At 28.1% G+C, this 16,312-nt stretch overlaps 1 protein-coding gene across 1 annotated transcript; it reads right to left on the bottom strand.

Moving 5' to 3' along the window:
• Positions 1-796: 796 nt before the first annotated feature.
• LOC100259119 (uncharacterized) lies at positions 797-7,134 on the bottom strand. The gene is made up of 4 exons (XM_002279731.4): positions 6,749-7,134; positions 6,056-6,194; positions 1,249-1,334; positions 797-1,089 (listed from the first exon to the last, which is right to left on the bottom strand). The coding sequence occupies exons 1-4, from the start codon at positions 7,013-7,015 to the stop codon at positions 961-963; spliced, it is 621 nt and encodes a 206-aa protein (XP_002279767.1). The 5' UTR covers positions 7,016-7,134; the 3' UTR covers positions 797-960.
• Between the last annotated feature and the right edge of the window lie 9,178 nt (positions 7,135-16,312).

Here is a 16,312-nt window from a genome sequence, read left to right as displayed (position 1 = left end):
ATCAATTTAATTATCATCATTGATTTTATCCTTCCTATCAACTACATTAGTCCCAAACACTACTCAATTAGTGATATATTCTTCATATCAAACACATTGGTCCCAGACATTACATGATCAATGATCAATGATCAATTTATAAACAAATTTTTGAAATGTTGAAACTACAGTCTCAATTTGTCTCTTCCCAAATGTGTTTATAGCAAATCTATTATTTTTTGGTATGAGACCTAAAAATATATGGTTCCCATAGGAATATCAAACAATAACCCAATAGAGACTAGTCTAAAACTGTGAATTTATTGCCTAAAATCTATGCATTCAATGATGACTAAAAACGTGAAAAACTATAATGCTAAGGTTCTTATAGATGACCATTTGATTTTGGAAGACCCAGACCAAGCAATTAAGGAGAAAAACTTCATATGCATGTTTGCAAATGCACATAGTGTGTGCCTTCCTGCATGAGAGAGAGAGAGAGAGAGAGAGAGAGAGAGGTTGCATATTTTATTCTTTCTCAGTGCTACTTTTCTTACGCACAAAATAAACCTGTTTAGATTGGCACATGGAAGTTCCAAAAGTTGAATTTCTTTCTAATTAAATGTGAATCAATCAACTGCCCTAAAGAAAAAATAATTAATAAAGTTCATTGCCATTTAAAAAGGGTTTCCTATTTGAAGTTCTGTATCAGAATCTGCTCATGCAAATCATGATTCATTTGCTGTTTTTATATCTTCGACCATACTTCATCCTTAAAAGTTTCTTATATGCCAAACTTTTTCTAAATCTCATGCTATATCACAAAAAGCTTTTCTTACTTTACTTTTGCAAGCAATGAGCCACAAGGGCCTTGCTACTTGATTTGAATCAATTAACTTGAACAATAAAGTTATTACATCTTTAAAACTATGACCATCACAAGAAAAAGCATAGGAAAGAGCCAACCTCTTAAGACCAGGTTTATTGATTCTTCTTCATCCGGGAAGTAGAAGATGAGGATCTCAAATCGTGGCTGGAAGTCCTAATTATGAAAAGAAGGGTTTCTACAAGCATGGCACAAACCAATCCAAGGATTCCTCCAGCAGCATTCTGAAATTTAGGATTAGAGAACCATCAATTTCAATAACACTATAATTAAAGAGAACCAAACTTACAAAGAAAATAATCTCCCATGAGGAATAGGGAAACGTGTTTTAACATTTTTCAAGAAATAGAACTTATATAAATTCAAGGTCACTGAAAGGGTACCATGACAGGGTTGTGACTAAACAATGCTCTGAATGCAGCATATCCAACCAAATAGCCAGAAAACATTGTAACCACAACATGTAAACCTGCAGTGAGTTTAAGACTGATATTAGCTTCAGTGCATCCAAATGAAGGTGAAGAGCACATAGAAACAACATCTCAGAAGTTAAATAAACATCTAGTACAACCATTGGAAAAAGAGAGCAAAAAAAGAAAAAATAGAATGAAACATCTGTGGTTAAAGGGTAAGGGAAAATGGAAAACACAAAATTATCGGGGAACTCAAACTTTAGTTTAAAATTTGTGGAACTCAACAATTTTTATTCTTGAATTTTGACAAAATGATATGGTATTTATATTGTACAATTCTACAAAATTAGGAAAATAAATGCTCATTTGGATTCACTTCTTGATTTCTATTTTTAAAATAGAAAACAGTAGTAACTTCTATATATAAAATATAGCAACTCCCCAAGTCTACGTAAGCAAATTCATTTCAGACGTCAAGATCATGGTAAAGCAGCCAGTACAAATTCTGTAATCTACTTGAATTCATCTCAGAATTGCCTACACTTGCTTGTGTATAAACTAAACTACATTCAAGAAATGATCATGGCCATGGAATTTAAGTGCACAGTGAATGACATCTAGAAAAATAAAAAATAAAAAATTCTTAACTGTCAAACATGGAGGTGGCTTCACTTAAATTTAACCTATAAAACAAATTCTCCAACTTCTGGGACTAAATGAATTTATGTGACAATAATCTTGCAATAATACAACTATTATTAGCTATAACTTATAAAAGAAAAAAAAAATGCACAAATCTCAATAGTTATACGACAATGCAAATTAGAATGCCTACAGCATAACTCAACTCAAATTAATAAAACCTTAATCCTAACTACCTGGTGTTAGGTTGTCAGTTACATGCATCCCTTTCACAACTAAGCTCTATTGGAGTATCCTATCAAGTAATTCACCTCTATTAGATCTGTTAATATAATTAAATGTTTTCTGACTTGTTCCCAGAATGCTCACCTAGAATTCATATTATCAATGAGTTCTATAGTTTTCCACATTTTACACATCCCAAATTCTGCAAAATTCCCAAATCTTAAATTATTTCCCATCTTTACACACATCATAACTCATCCAACAAAATTCCCCAAGTATAAATCATTCCTTGTCACTGAATGGTTTCTGATTATGGTCTGTCATGATTCTTGTAGGTAGAATCAATGTACTAAACAGTCTTAGCAATATAAAAACCCAAGAAGGATGGAAAAGTATTTTATGCTGGGGTATAATTATCCATCTTGATTAACAATGGGTAGTTCTATATTTCTAAAGATCCATACCCTTCTAAGTTAGTAAACTAAATTACTAACCAATGCCAAGGGAGTAAAAAAATTTGTAGAAGACATTTTTCTCTTTTCACCTTATATTTGCCATTCAAGTCGATGACAATATATACACCCACAATTTAAGGTACTAAGAAATTTGAATTGTTACATGTTTATCATATTTTTTTCTACAAATCCATGAGGAAGAATAGGGCCAATTTAAAATTTTGAAGTTGCCATCACAACATACAAGTCAAAAATTAAGATGGGGTTAAAGAGGTCAACCAAAGTTGACCCTTTATATTATTTTTGGTTGATGGCTCCCATTTTGTGTAACTCCATTCTAGATGACAGATCTATACCATGAAATGTTATATAAAACACAATGGAAACATATCTTATTTTGATAGAAAATCATAAAATTACATTTACAGTGCCTAACAAAGTGGGGCACCACAATACACAAGATTTATATAAGGGTACCAAAAGGCAAAGAATTAGAACAGAGTAAAAATAAAATAAAAATTCCTCCTCTTACATTGATCCTAACCAATCAACAAAGTCTACCATAAACATTGATGCGTCATCTATGTCCATTTTTATCTAATCCAGAAAGTTATCCATAAAGGAGGTTTTGAGCATCAAACGACATCCAATTTCTTTCCTTCAAGATAGGCCAAAATTAACACAAAGAAGCAGCCTCCCATACCTTCTTATGCTTATTCGCAACAAAAGAAACCTGCTAGCTTAAGAGGTTTACTCTAACTGACATTACTTATACTATCCAAACAAGGAGAATACTAGTTGCCACAGAATTTTTGTTTTAGCACAATGAAGGAGAATATGATCAATTGATTCTTCTTCATCCCTACACATATAGCATCTATTCATGAAGCTTCAAGCCTCCTTTCAACTGATCCATGGTCATTATCCTCTCCTAAGCTGCTTCTAGGCTGTCCAAACAAGCAACCTTAGGTGTTTCAATGTTAGATCCTACCACAGTATCCTCACTCACTGTTAAGTTCATGTCTCCTCTTATCGATTCTTGTTATTCATCAAATGAATAGTTACACATCAGATGATGCTGGCTTCACATAACCTAATTGGCTGTTATCACAGAAGTGTTCATCCTAATATTGTGCAATATCACATGATATTCAATTTTTATGTCCTTAATCACCTTAATTTTAATTTTTAAACCACACATACTACCTAGCTATTCTTCCATCCTCAGAAAGTGGATTACAGTGGTTCCTTTCTGCATGCAAAGTGTCCCACAGCTCTAAACTTGGATTCCATCTCCTATAGGATTCTAGTTCTAATATGAATGGGTTACATAATGCAGCTTTAAAAGATGGTTGACAAGGTGCTGGAGATGTCTGTATCCTTATAGAGAGATCTTTGACATGGGAGCTTGGATGAGGGCTTCCCTCAGTGGCTCCATATGTTAGCTTATTATAAGTTGGTTACTTTCCAAAAGAAGTACTACTTTAAAGTCCTTTTAAGCCAACTAGTTACCATAGAAACTTTTGTTCTTTCTCTTGCTTCTTTTGGTCTTTTATTAGGACATTCCTCCCATTTTTTATTTCTCCCCTACTTTTGTAAAAAGTTATAGTTTCTTATCCAGAAAACATAAAACAGTCACCATATTTCAACCATAATGAAAGCAAATGTACATTCACCACTTCTTTTTGGACAGAATATACAAGTCCATGCTTTTTCTTTTGATGTCTCCAGACTGATGAAACTAATTTTTGAAATTGGAAGGGGACAAAATTACAATAAAAATTATGAATCATTGGAAGAAAAAGAAAATAGAAGGGCAGAATCAAAAGAAAGAGAAAGCATGGATAAAAATAGCCAAAGTCAGAGATACCATCCTATTTGCTAAAGCAATAAGAAGTTCCTTGTAATTAATCCAATCAATTTTTAGAACCTATATGACATTACCATCACTCGTGATAACTAAACATCAATCCTATGTTATTATTTCAATAGCCCAAGTGATCCAAGGATTAGAAGGATTGGAGATGAAAAATAAATGTCAAATACACCTGTTATGGGGTTCAATTATTAGAAATGGAATTTCCAGAAAACGAACAGCTTGAAAGGTTGTATTCTGACAAAGAAAGATCCCTTGATAAAGATTCAATGAAATAGAGGGCAAAAAGATAATTTGATTTTTAACAGTTAGAGGAATGGAGTGTGTTGATTTTCCCTGAAAAGGAGCTTCCTTCTTTAAACCAATACAAAATAACTCAAACAAAAAGAATGAATATTCCAGTTCTTCTTTGCACGAATCATCAATGTTATACTGCTATTCTGTTATAGAAGTTTATAACAAGGCATGGATGTATATGAAAGGATAAACAATGCTATAGCATCAACAACAACAATAATAAAATTACATGAATCAACTTGAGGTTAAATTCAGATAGAAAACTGAAAATTTTTAAGAAAGTTTCAGGAAAGGTTTGGCAACTTGAGGTTAAATTCAGATAGAAAACTGAAAATTTTTAAGAAAGTTTCAGGAAAGGTTTGGCCGTCTTAATTTGGCTAGCTGTTTAGGTGAAGTTCATGGAATTCATAGTAAATCATTAAAAAATTAATATCACCCAGGTCCTCCTAACTGGGTCAGAAATTCTAATGGATTCTTATTCCAGTAAAAGATAATCATTTTTATTGGACATGCACAAATCAAAGACCAAAACACCAGAAATTTGTGAATTTGTTTTCTTTTCCCTTTTTATCTCAAACAATTCCAAGACTAAAATTTTTACCCCCAAAAAATAAGTCTTAGTATTTGATCCAGAAACTTCAGACATGATGTGATGGGGGAAAGCCTTTTAAAGTTTATTCAAGGAGGAAAGGGAAAACCTGAGTAAACTTTAAGTATGATTAATATTAATTAGAATTGAATTAGATTGGTATTTGTTAGAGTCTAAATAGGATTAGCTAGTTGAGTTATAATATAATTAGAATTTGAGTCATGATAGGTTATTAAAATCCTAGTAAACTTTGGATGTTATAATTAGAATTAGAATCATAACAGGTTATTAGAGTCCTAGTAGACTTTGGATTTCTTAAAGAAACCTATAAATATGCTAATCAATGTAAATCAAATGAATGAATTGATATTAATAATATTATAATTTCTTTCATTGCAAGGTTGCAACCCTCAATGGTGAAATTCCATTGATTTTCTTCTAGGTGAGACTCTTTGAAGGCTTTAGTGAGATGATAACGTTTTCCATCTTTTCTTCATTGTTTCTTCTTTCTCTCTATTTCTTATCTTATAAGTTTCTCTACCATAAAATTTATTCCTTGTTCCTCTCCTTACACCCTAAAAATAAAACCCTAGTCCAACTACCCTTGAGTGTGGGCAACATCATGATGATTCAAGCTATGAATTCCATTCTAAATAAATAAATTTGCTTTCAACATTGAAATAAAAATATTACCAAACCCTAGCTGATCCTTGTAAGAAGCAAAAGGTTCATCGGTAGTCTTCTTTGGGGTAATATCTTTAACAAGCTCTTCATATGCATTCCTCTCTGCCATGTCCGCAAGCTTCCTCAACCGTAGTTTCAATTCTTCACTCTGAAATTTCAGAAACCCAAAAAAGGAAGAACAAATAAATAAATATTATCATCCTCATCACCAAACCAAAGGCACAATCACACTCCATTTAGCTCCAAATGATCCAGGAAAAAGGAAAAATAAAAATAAAGACTTCTGAAGCTTAAATTCTTGTCACCTACAATCCAAAAAAGGAAAATCGAATTACAAACTTCTTTTCCTACAAAGGTCTGTTCGATTGCCGAGAAAAGTAAACAAGGAAAAAAGAAAAAAGAAATCAAAATCCCGAATTTTAATCCCCGAGAAAAAAAAAAAAAATTCCATTCACTTTGCCTAATGCAATTTAATTAACGCATTTAATTTAAACAAACACAAAGTCATCAATGATTTTGCAACGAAATCAAAATTCTCCTTTAGAAATGAAAAGAAAACTGAATTGCCATACGTTCCACACATTTAGCCTAATGCAATTCAATCATTATAGCCATCTGACTTAAGTTTTGTCAGCAAGCAAACAGGGAGAATGAGGAGCGATCTTGCAATAAAAATGGAATCGTATTCATTCGTTGGTTTACCTTCTCTCTGGGTTTGGGGCTGGTGAAGATGAATTGGGATCCATAGAGGAGGCCTGAGAGCTTGGGCCGGGTCTGAGATGGGGAGGCGACCCAAAGAGCTCGGAGGGGCTTGTAGGGAAGGGTTGTTTGGGAGGCGAGTGTGGAAGCGGTGAGTTGGAGGTCTGCAGAAAGGTGTGGGTCTGTGGAGGCTGATCTCAGGAATGATCTTATGGTGTCTGTGTTACCTATGATGAGGCCGTTATGCTTTGAAGCCTCTTCCTCGCCCATCTTTCACGGATCTCTGCTTCTCTGCTTCAAGGTCTCTCTGGTTTTCGAGCGTGGAAAGAGGAGGTGAAGGAAATTTGGCTGAGAAAGTTGTATTACACTCATTATGGGCCGTACGGCCATGAAAGCAGTAACACATATTGGCCCATTATAATGAAAACCACCAGCATGTTTGGCCCAACTTTTCCTGGTATTGGAAAAATGTTGAGAAATTTTTTCATATTTTGTTTTATTATAAAATATGAAAAAAAGTAAAATGAAATTATATTTTTAAAATTATTTATTATATATTTAAAAGATTTAAAATAAATTAAATAAATTTAAAATAGTATAAAAATAATTTATTAATTTTAATCTATTTTTTCTTTCACTTTTCCTCTTTATTTTATTTCTTTTACATTTTTTTCTCCAATTCTTTGGGACACAAGTCTAAAATGATAAGGATAAAAATATCGGAAATAGTAAAATATATATATATATATATATGAGATAAAATTTAGAAAAATTGTATTTACATTGACCAAAGCTTTCTTTACATTCACCTTATTACACATCCACCTAAAAATTTAAAACATTAATACATCCATTTTATATTGAGAACGGCGAAAATTACAAATTAGTGGATAAATGTCCGGTAGTAGGAGACATGACGATTTTAAGGATTTCAATAAGGGGTATTTAAGTCTTAAGAACTTTCATTAAAATGATAGATGCCAAAAAAGTGTTGGTGAATGCAAATATAATTTTCTTAAAATTTGTGACGTTAATATAACATGTGCTAATAAGAAATATAAATTTTGAAAATATATACTCAACATTAATCGTAAATTAATTTTTTTAAAACTAATTTTTAAATAAAATAATATATGTATATCAAAATTAATATCATGGATTTAACATAAATTAATAACAATGTCAAGCATAAATTAATGTTAATGTAGATATACATTTTATTGCTATATTTCAACGTTTAAAATTTAAACATATTACACCCAAAAAAAATATTTATATTAAAAATTCTATAAAATTATTTAAATTTTTATTACTCAATCTATATTTATCTAATTTTTATTAAAATTATCCTAAATTCCTTTAATATATTTATATTCATTTACTTGAAAAAAATTACAAATAACCTATAAAATTATAAGTTTTATTAGAATATTTTTATTAAAAAAAATTAAATCATTCAAAATTTTTTATACAATTTCATATAAAATATTTTATTTGAAAGTTTATTTTGGAAAGTTTCATTAACAATTTTTTTGACTTTTTTTTATTGTGAATATATTTAAATTACTAAAATTATTTTCATTTAATAATTTTATTTTATGAAATATTAAAAAACCTATTTTGTTGTAAAATAATAAAGTGAAAGGAGAAGAAAATGAAAAAGATAAATTAGAATGTAGGAAGATAACAAAATAAATTTTCATTAGAGGTATCTCACTTTTATAAAGAGTTAAAAAGAGATATACATTAATATGAATGATCAACCACAAGTTCTCATAATTCAATAATTTCCCATATTTTATAACACTCCCCTTTGATGATCATAAAAATATGTCTCATTAAAACCTTACTAAGAAAAACATTATGGGAAAAACCCTAGTGAAGGAAAAATAGTACAATATTCTTTTGGATTATTATAACCGCCTCGTTAAAAGCCTTGCCAATAAAACCCAATGGGACAAAACTTGGACGAAGGGAAAAAAAGTATAATGTAGTGATATTCTTATCGATTAGCTCCCTCTCATATTGACATTATTATATTTTCTCTAGTAGCACAACATAGAGATCTTTGAGTTGAGGTATTTCAATGAGCTTTTTGAGTATTATAGTTGACAATGCCTTTGTGAACAGATCTACTAAATTGTCATTTGATCTTACTCGTCGAATATCAATTCCATCACTCTTCCGAAGTTAATGAAAGGAAAAGACTTGGGCGATATATACTTGATTCTATCACCCTTAATGTATCATTCTTTAATATGTGCAATGCATGCACCATTATTAACTTGATAGCATTACCTCTGATGGAGGGTAGTCCCTATGTTTCCATTATTTGCTTGATTGACCTTCACGATATTATCATACCACCATAGATAAATACATAACCCATTTGAGATCAAGTTTTGTAGAGGTCTGAAAGATAGTCAACATCTACATCTTCAAACAATTAAGATTCTGATCCTTTGGAATGACATAGACTCATCTTGAGAGTAAATTAACATCGTAATACATGATTGACTTTATTCTAATGTCTCTGAGTTGGTGCAGAACTATATCTTGAGAGTAAATTAACAAAGAATGCAATATCTGGTCATGTATAATTTGCAAGATTCATTAGTGCACCAATACACTATAATATGGTATTTCTAGACCAAGTAGTTCTTCATTATCTTCTTTAAGACATAAGAGATCCTTTTTCACTTCAAATGAATGAACTGTCATCGGAGAACTTAATGGATGTGATTTATCCATATGAAAGTGCTTCAAGACTTTCTTTGTATATATTGACTAATAAACTAATATTTCATTTGAAAAATACTTGATCTGTAAGCCGAGGAAACAATTTTGTTTTCCAGGATCTTTCATTTCAAATTTACTTTTCAAATAGTCAACTATTTTTGTAAGCTCTTCAAGAGTTCCAACAAAATTCAATGTTCCACATATACTATAATAATTACAAATATTTAACATAATGAATATGCATAGAGAAATAAGGTAATCCGTACATACTTCTCACTTTAAATATTCATTGAAGTGATTGTACCACATGCCTTTGGATTGCTTAATCGATACAAGGATCTTTGTAACTTAATTAAGTATATGCTACAATGTTTTGAATTAGTTGCTTCAGGCATTTGAAATCCTTAAGAGATTTTCATATATATGTCATTATCTAAAGATCCATGTAAATATGCAGTAACTACATCCATCCATGAGACAAATTCAGTCATTTTGAGACTACTAAACAAATTAGATATCAAAATATGGTTGTGTCCATCATAAGAGAATATGTTTCTTTATAGTCAATAATAGGTCTCTATGAGAAACCTTGAGCTATGAATCACGCTTTATATCTCATGATTTGATTTTTCTCATTACACTTTCATATAAATACTCATTTATATCTAACAAGTTTGACAACTTTAGGTGTTTGGACTACAGGTCCAAATACTTCTCATTTTTCTAATGAGTTTAATTTTGTCGGGATGTATTCTTTCAATTTTGACCAATCTTTTCTATGTTGTCATTTATCCATAGTTTCTAGTTTGAGATCCTCATCATTTCTTATGATGCCAATAGCCACTTGGAAAGAAAATATATTATCAATGATAAGAGTATTTCAATCCCATTTTTCTCCATATATAAGTAGATAATTGAGATCTCATCAATATCAGGTACTTGTACCTTTTCAAGAGCTAATTGTAAAATATATGTCTCTCATAGGGCTACTTGTTTAAACTGTGCCTCTTTAAGGGTTGCTTGAGACTGATCAATCATTCTAATAACTCACTTTATATGCAACTTCTTCAAGAGTGTCATCTTTTATATATCTTTCCTTATGTTTTTCTCTTCTAGGGAATATGTTTGCCTTTTCAGGGTCTACTACGCTTCAAGTGTGCCTTAAACTCATTATTTAATTATCCTTAAGGGATATCAACTCATTATTTAATTGTTCTTCATAAACATCAACTCATTATTTAATCGTCCTTTAGGGATATCAACTCATTATTTAATTGTTCTTTAGAGACATCAACTCATTATTTAATCGTCTTTCAGGGATATCAACGCATTATTTAATTGTTCTTCAGGGACATCAATTCGTACTGGAATATTATAAGTCAGTGAAAATGATTATCACTTTTTTTGCATCAATGAAAGCATTCAGTAGTTAATTTGCAAGTTCTTGCGAATAAATAATCTTTTGAACTTTTAGTTCATATTGGTTAGTCTGAGGATTAAGATAAGTCAAAGTCAATGCATTCCAAATAATTTCATGTCATTGTTCTTGAACTGGCTCTTCTTCCCCCAACGATAGGAAAATTGTTTCATTAAAATGATAATCTGCACATGTCATTTTACCTTTTAAGTGTATAAGTAGACTAGTCACTAGATAAAAACTTCTGATTTTTATAATATACGTTCATGTGACTTTACAATGAATTAATGCATCATAGTTTGCCCCAGGGGACTAAATTGGTCTTACAAGATTCTTTTGGATCTAGTATCGTATAAAGTGTCATTCACATAGAATCAAATACTTCTAGTGACATAGAATAAATTCTTCTGGAGCCTTTAATTAGGCTTCTATTGTTTGATATAATATTAACATTGTTAGTCATCAATGTTGTGCAATTAACGAGACAAGAGTACTATCAAAATAACAAGTCATAAAACATGTCATAAAGACCTTGCCTTTATAGAGTTGAAGAAATATTATTAAAGAGAAAGAGTTAAAATCAATGGAAAAATACTAGTTATCGATGATGACTTACCTTATTAAGTTGTGTAAAAGTAATGAAATCATATACAACATAATAAAACAAATATGCAAAAGAAAATTTAAAGTTATATATTTCTTAAATATCTGACACATTGGATTTTATAAGTGTGAAATAATTTATACATGAAATAACTAGAAAGTATTTCAATAATCAAACTAATTGCAATGATAGATCAATAATTTTTATTCAAATATTATTATGACTTAAAATCAATGTGCAAAAATTAATTCATAAATCGAAATTTCAAGAAAACATATTACAATTTAAAGCATCCTATTGTCTCAAAACTTTAATTGAAACACTATAAATCTGTATAAATATATATGTAAAGATATAACATAATCCATTAAGAACAATAGTTGAACCTATTGTAATTTCAAAATTATTTTGGATAATGAAATTATTGTATTAATAAAAATACCATATGTGGTAACATGCAATAATATATATTATTTTATATAATTTAAAATTTTCAGTATTTCAATAATCAAACTAATTGCAATGATAGATCAATAATTTTTATTCAAATATTATTATGACTTAAAATCAATGTGCAAAAATTAATTCATAAATCGAAATTTCAAGAGAACATATTACAATTTAAAGCATCCTATTGTCTCAAAACTTTAATTGAAACACTATAAATCTGTATAAATATATATGTAAAGATATAACATAATCCATTAAGAACAATAGTTGAACCTATTGTAATTTCAAAATTATTTTGGATAATGAAATTATTGTATTAATAAAAATACCATATGTGGTAACATGCAATAATATATATTATTTTATATAATTTAAAATTTTCAATCATAAAAACATGTTATAAAGAAAATTGACATGCAAAATTAATTTATTAATCATATGACCAAGTAATATATTTCACATGCATCCAAAAAATCTCATTTTTCTAAATCAAAAGATTATTGAGCATTAAACAACTAAAATAAAAAATAAAAAAATTCCAAACTATCACCTCTAATACAAAAATATTATACTTTCATTCAATAAAAAATTCCACATTTATATGTAAAATCTTATACTAATGACAATATAACTTCTAATAATAAGAATTTATAAAAACTATCAAACACTTATCTATTTGTATAACTTGATATGTAAAATATTAATCTTTTGATAATATATAAATAATATCAATATGCTTATTATCATAGCTTTAGGCTATAATATATTCTACTATAACTTTTGGTTATATGAATTTCATAAAGTTGTACAAAATTATTAGTTAACAATTTTGTTCTCTATGACTCTAACTATAAGAAAGTACATATTAACAACTTTGGCATAACCTTTGGTTAGTACAAAGAATATTAATTTTCTTATTTTCATAACTTCGGGTTATGAATAATATATATATATATATATATATATATATATATATATATATATATATATATATATATATATATATATATATATATATATATATATATATATATATATATATATATATATATATTCATATAGCTTTTGACTATACAAGTTTTAAAAATTATTAATTTACTAACCTTTTCTTCATAACTTTAGGGTACGAATAATTAAAATTTGAATAATGTTATGATATCATAAACCAATTGACAATTATATGATATAACTTCTGGTTATATAACAAAATTAAAAAAATTTATGTATCTTCTAGCTACATAATTGTTCATTGACAATTTTGTTTTGTATAACTTCTGGTTATATAATAGAATTAGAAATTGTATGCATAACTTTTGGCTATGAAACAATTGTTTATAAAAATTGTTTTCCATAATTCCTCTTATGAAAAATAAGTGAATACGAAATAAAAATTAAAAGTTAATATTTTTCATAACTTCGGATTATAATCATTTTGTCAAAACAAGAAAATATGAAAATTTTTACATAGCTTTAGGTTATGAATTATTTTTTTATGTAAATTTGTGCACAGTTTCAAGCTATGAACTATTTATGTATAACTTCTACCTACACAATATAATTAAAAGAAATTAAAGAAATTAAAAGTTAATATTTTTCATAGCTTCAGGCTTTGATTATTTTTTCAGAACAAGAAAATATTTAAATTTGTATATAACTTCAGGTTATGAACTATTCATTGTATAAATTTGTGCATAACTTTAGGCTATGAACTATTCATTTTATACCTTCTGGCTATATAATATTATTTTGTATAACTTCCAGTTATATTGTATAATTAAAAACAAATAATTATTAGTTATATACATAGCTTTTGGCTATGTATTTGTAATTTTGGATTTGAACATAGCTTCATAAGCTATTCATCATATAACTTCTGGTCATATACTGTTGTTTTATATAACTAGAAGTTATATAATATAATTACAAAGTAATTAAGATCATATGCATAACTTCCGACTATGTATTTGTAATTTTATAATTTACCCCATAACATATGGTTATAAAGATTATGCATATTTTTCATAACTTCTAGTTATGATTTTTTTTTTATTATATAACTATTAGTTAGTAAATAATTAAAATCTATAATTATATGAAATATGATTCACATAGCTTATGGCTAGGAGATAAGTAAATAAAAATCATAATAATACAATGCATATTATTCATGTTTCATTTGAAGAGAATAAGACTACATACCTATAAGAAAATTTGTAGATGAATTCTTCTCTTTTTCATTTCTACCTCGAGTATTCTTCTCCTTTTGTATATACTCAGAGCGTTTTCTATATACTCAGAGTGTCATGTTGATAACGTATTGTAAAATAATAAAGTGAAAGGAGAAGAAAACGAAAAAGAGAAATTAAAATGTAGGAAGAGAATGAGATGAATTTTCATTAAAGGTATCTCCTTTTTATAGAGAGTTACAAAGAAATATATATATCAATATGGATGATCATCCACAAGTTTCCATAATTCGATAAATTTTTATATTTTATAACATGATTATTTGTGTTAAAATTTAAATAATTTGTCATGCCTAAGAAGTTATAAAATTTAAAATTAAAAAAAAACAAAAAAATATATATATTTATTATCATATTTAAATTCTTAAACCTAGCGAATAAAAAATTCAAACTTCATTATAATTTTCAATAAGCATGATATTTAATAATTTAAGCTTAAAATAGTAATTTTAGACTTTTTATATTATCTGAAGAATAAATCAAAATACCATACAATCCAATTTGATTTATAAGTGAAATTTGATTTTTATCATAATTATTTTTTATTCCATTCATCGAAATGATCCAAATATGAGAGTGAAGGAGAAAAGAAATAAGATATTCTTTCCCATTTCGTGTTACCAAGTACCAAAACCCCCCCCTTAAGGTAATGATAAACATGTTATAATTTTAGAAAACCATATAGTATTGACCCAAACCTACTCACTTCAAAAGTTTGTGTTCAAGCCGCTTTTATTGATCCAACTCCCCCAATCCTTATTGTACGAAGGAGTCAAGGGTTGGTGGCTGTTCGAGCATGAGCCTGGAATGGTGTCATGCTCATTGATGGGCTACACGCTTCTGATCTTCTTTAAGTTTATCTTCTGTCTTTGTCTTTTTCACTCTTTTTCAAGGAAAATGATCTATTCAGATGAAGCCTTTAACGTCTTAAGGCCAAGTATTTAATTATTACGCTTTTCCAGTATTGTATTAAACTTAAAATTAAAGGGGTGTTATTAAAGCAATTTAATGAATTAATATCTCTTAATAATTTAATCATTAATTAAATTAAATATCTTTGATAAAATAAGTTTAAATATTAAATTATTATTATTATTTTTTAATTTTATTTGCCCATATCTAATTAGTAAATAGCCAATCAAAACGGGGAACAACAACAGGGTCTTCGTTTGAAGACGTTGGATGTTTGAATTGGTCAATACTGTGTGCTTGAATTGCCGCCATTGAATTCAACTCCTAAGATCAGAATGGGCCCACCACATAGTTGTGGTCAAGCATGTTATTCTAAAAAAATAGAAGCAAATATGTAAATAATTTCTATTAAAAATCGTGCCCATTGTTTTAAAATTTACCCATCATCAATTATTTCAAAATTCAATACCTAGGGTATTTTTAACTATTGTATTTTACAACAATTTTCTGTTTTTTTTTAAATAGAAAAAACAAGAAAAACAGTTAAAATTTATTTTTATTTTCTAATCTTAACCATAGAAAACAAAATATTTTAAAAAAAAATCTTTTAGAACTTATTTAATAATTGTTTTTAAAAACAGTTTTTAAGCATTGTTCTTTAATATTTTGTATAACGAAAGTCTAATTAAAAATCTAAAATATTTTTAATATTTTAAAATATATTTTATAAATAATTTTTATATCTAATGTTGTATTTTAAATCATTTTATGTATTTATATACTTATTTTTAAAAATAATAAAAATAAGTTAATAATAGTTTAAGTTATTAATTAGATTTTTGTTTTACAAAACATTGAATTTCAAAAATTATTTTTAAAAACCATTTTAAAAAATCACTACCCTTTAAATTTAAGTTTTTTTTTAAAAAAGACTATTTTCTATTTTGAAACTATTATCTTTTAATAAATATTTTTTTTTTGAAAACAATTACATCTTTGTCAACATCATTTGTTGACCTGTAACAACCCACTGCAGTATTTTTTATTTTATTTTAAACAGTAACCATAACAATATTATAAGAGTTAATGCTTAACAATAACAATTTCATGACATTTTTTTTTGGTTTAAAAAATGGTTTGTAATTTATGGAGATGCAATGCTTCTATAAAAGAGTTTGTATAATTGGTTTTAGTAAATT

The sequence above is a fragment of the Vitis vinifera genome, chromosome 2, assembly GCF_030704535.1.
Source record: "Vitis vinifera cultivar Pinot Noir 40024 chromosome 2, ASM3070453v1".
Taxonomy (NCBI): Eukaryota; Viridiplantae; Streptophyta; class Magnoliopsida; order Vitales; family Vitaceae; genus Vitis; species Vitis vinifera.
The sequence above is the reverse complement of the archived record's forward strand: the minus strand, read 5'-3'. Positions and strand labels throughout refer to the sequence as shown.

Bases quoted from the DNA above. Each gene is read 5' to 3' on its own strand.
- LOC100259119 (XM_002279731.4), bottom strand. From the start codon at position 7,015: ATGGGCGAGGAAGAGGCTTCAAAGCATAACGGCCTCATCATAGGTAAC. The intron at 6,195-6,748 runs GTAAACCAACGA...CTGAAATTTCAG, and splicing joins GCCCCAAACCCAGAGAGAAG to AGTGAAGAATTGAAACTACG. The intron at 1,335-6,055 runs GTAATATTTTTA...AACTCACTGCAG, and splicing joins CAAGGATCAGCTAGGGTTTG to GTTTACATGTTGTGGTTACA.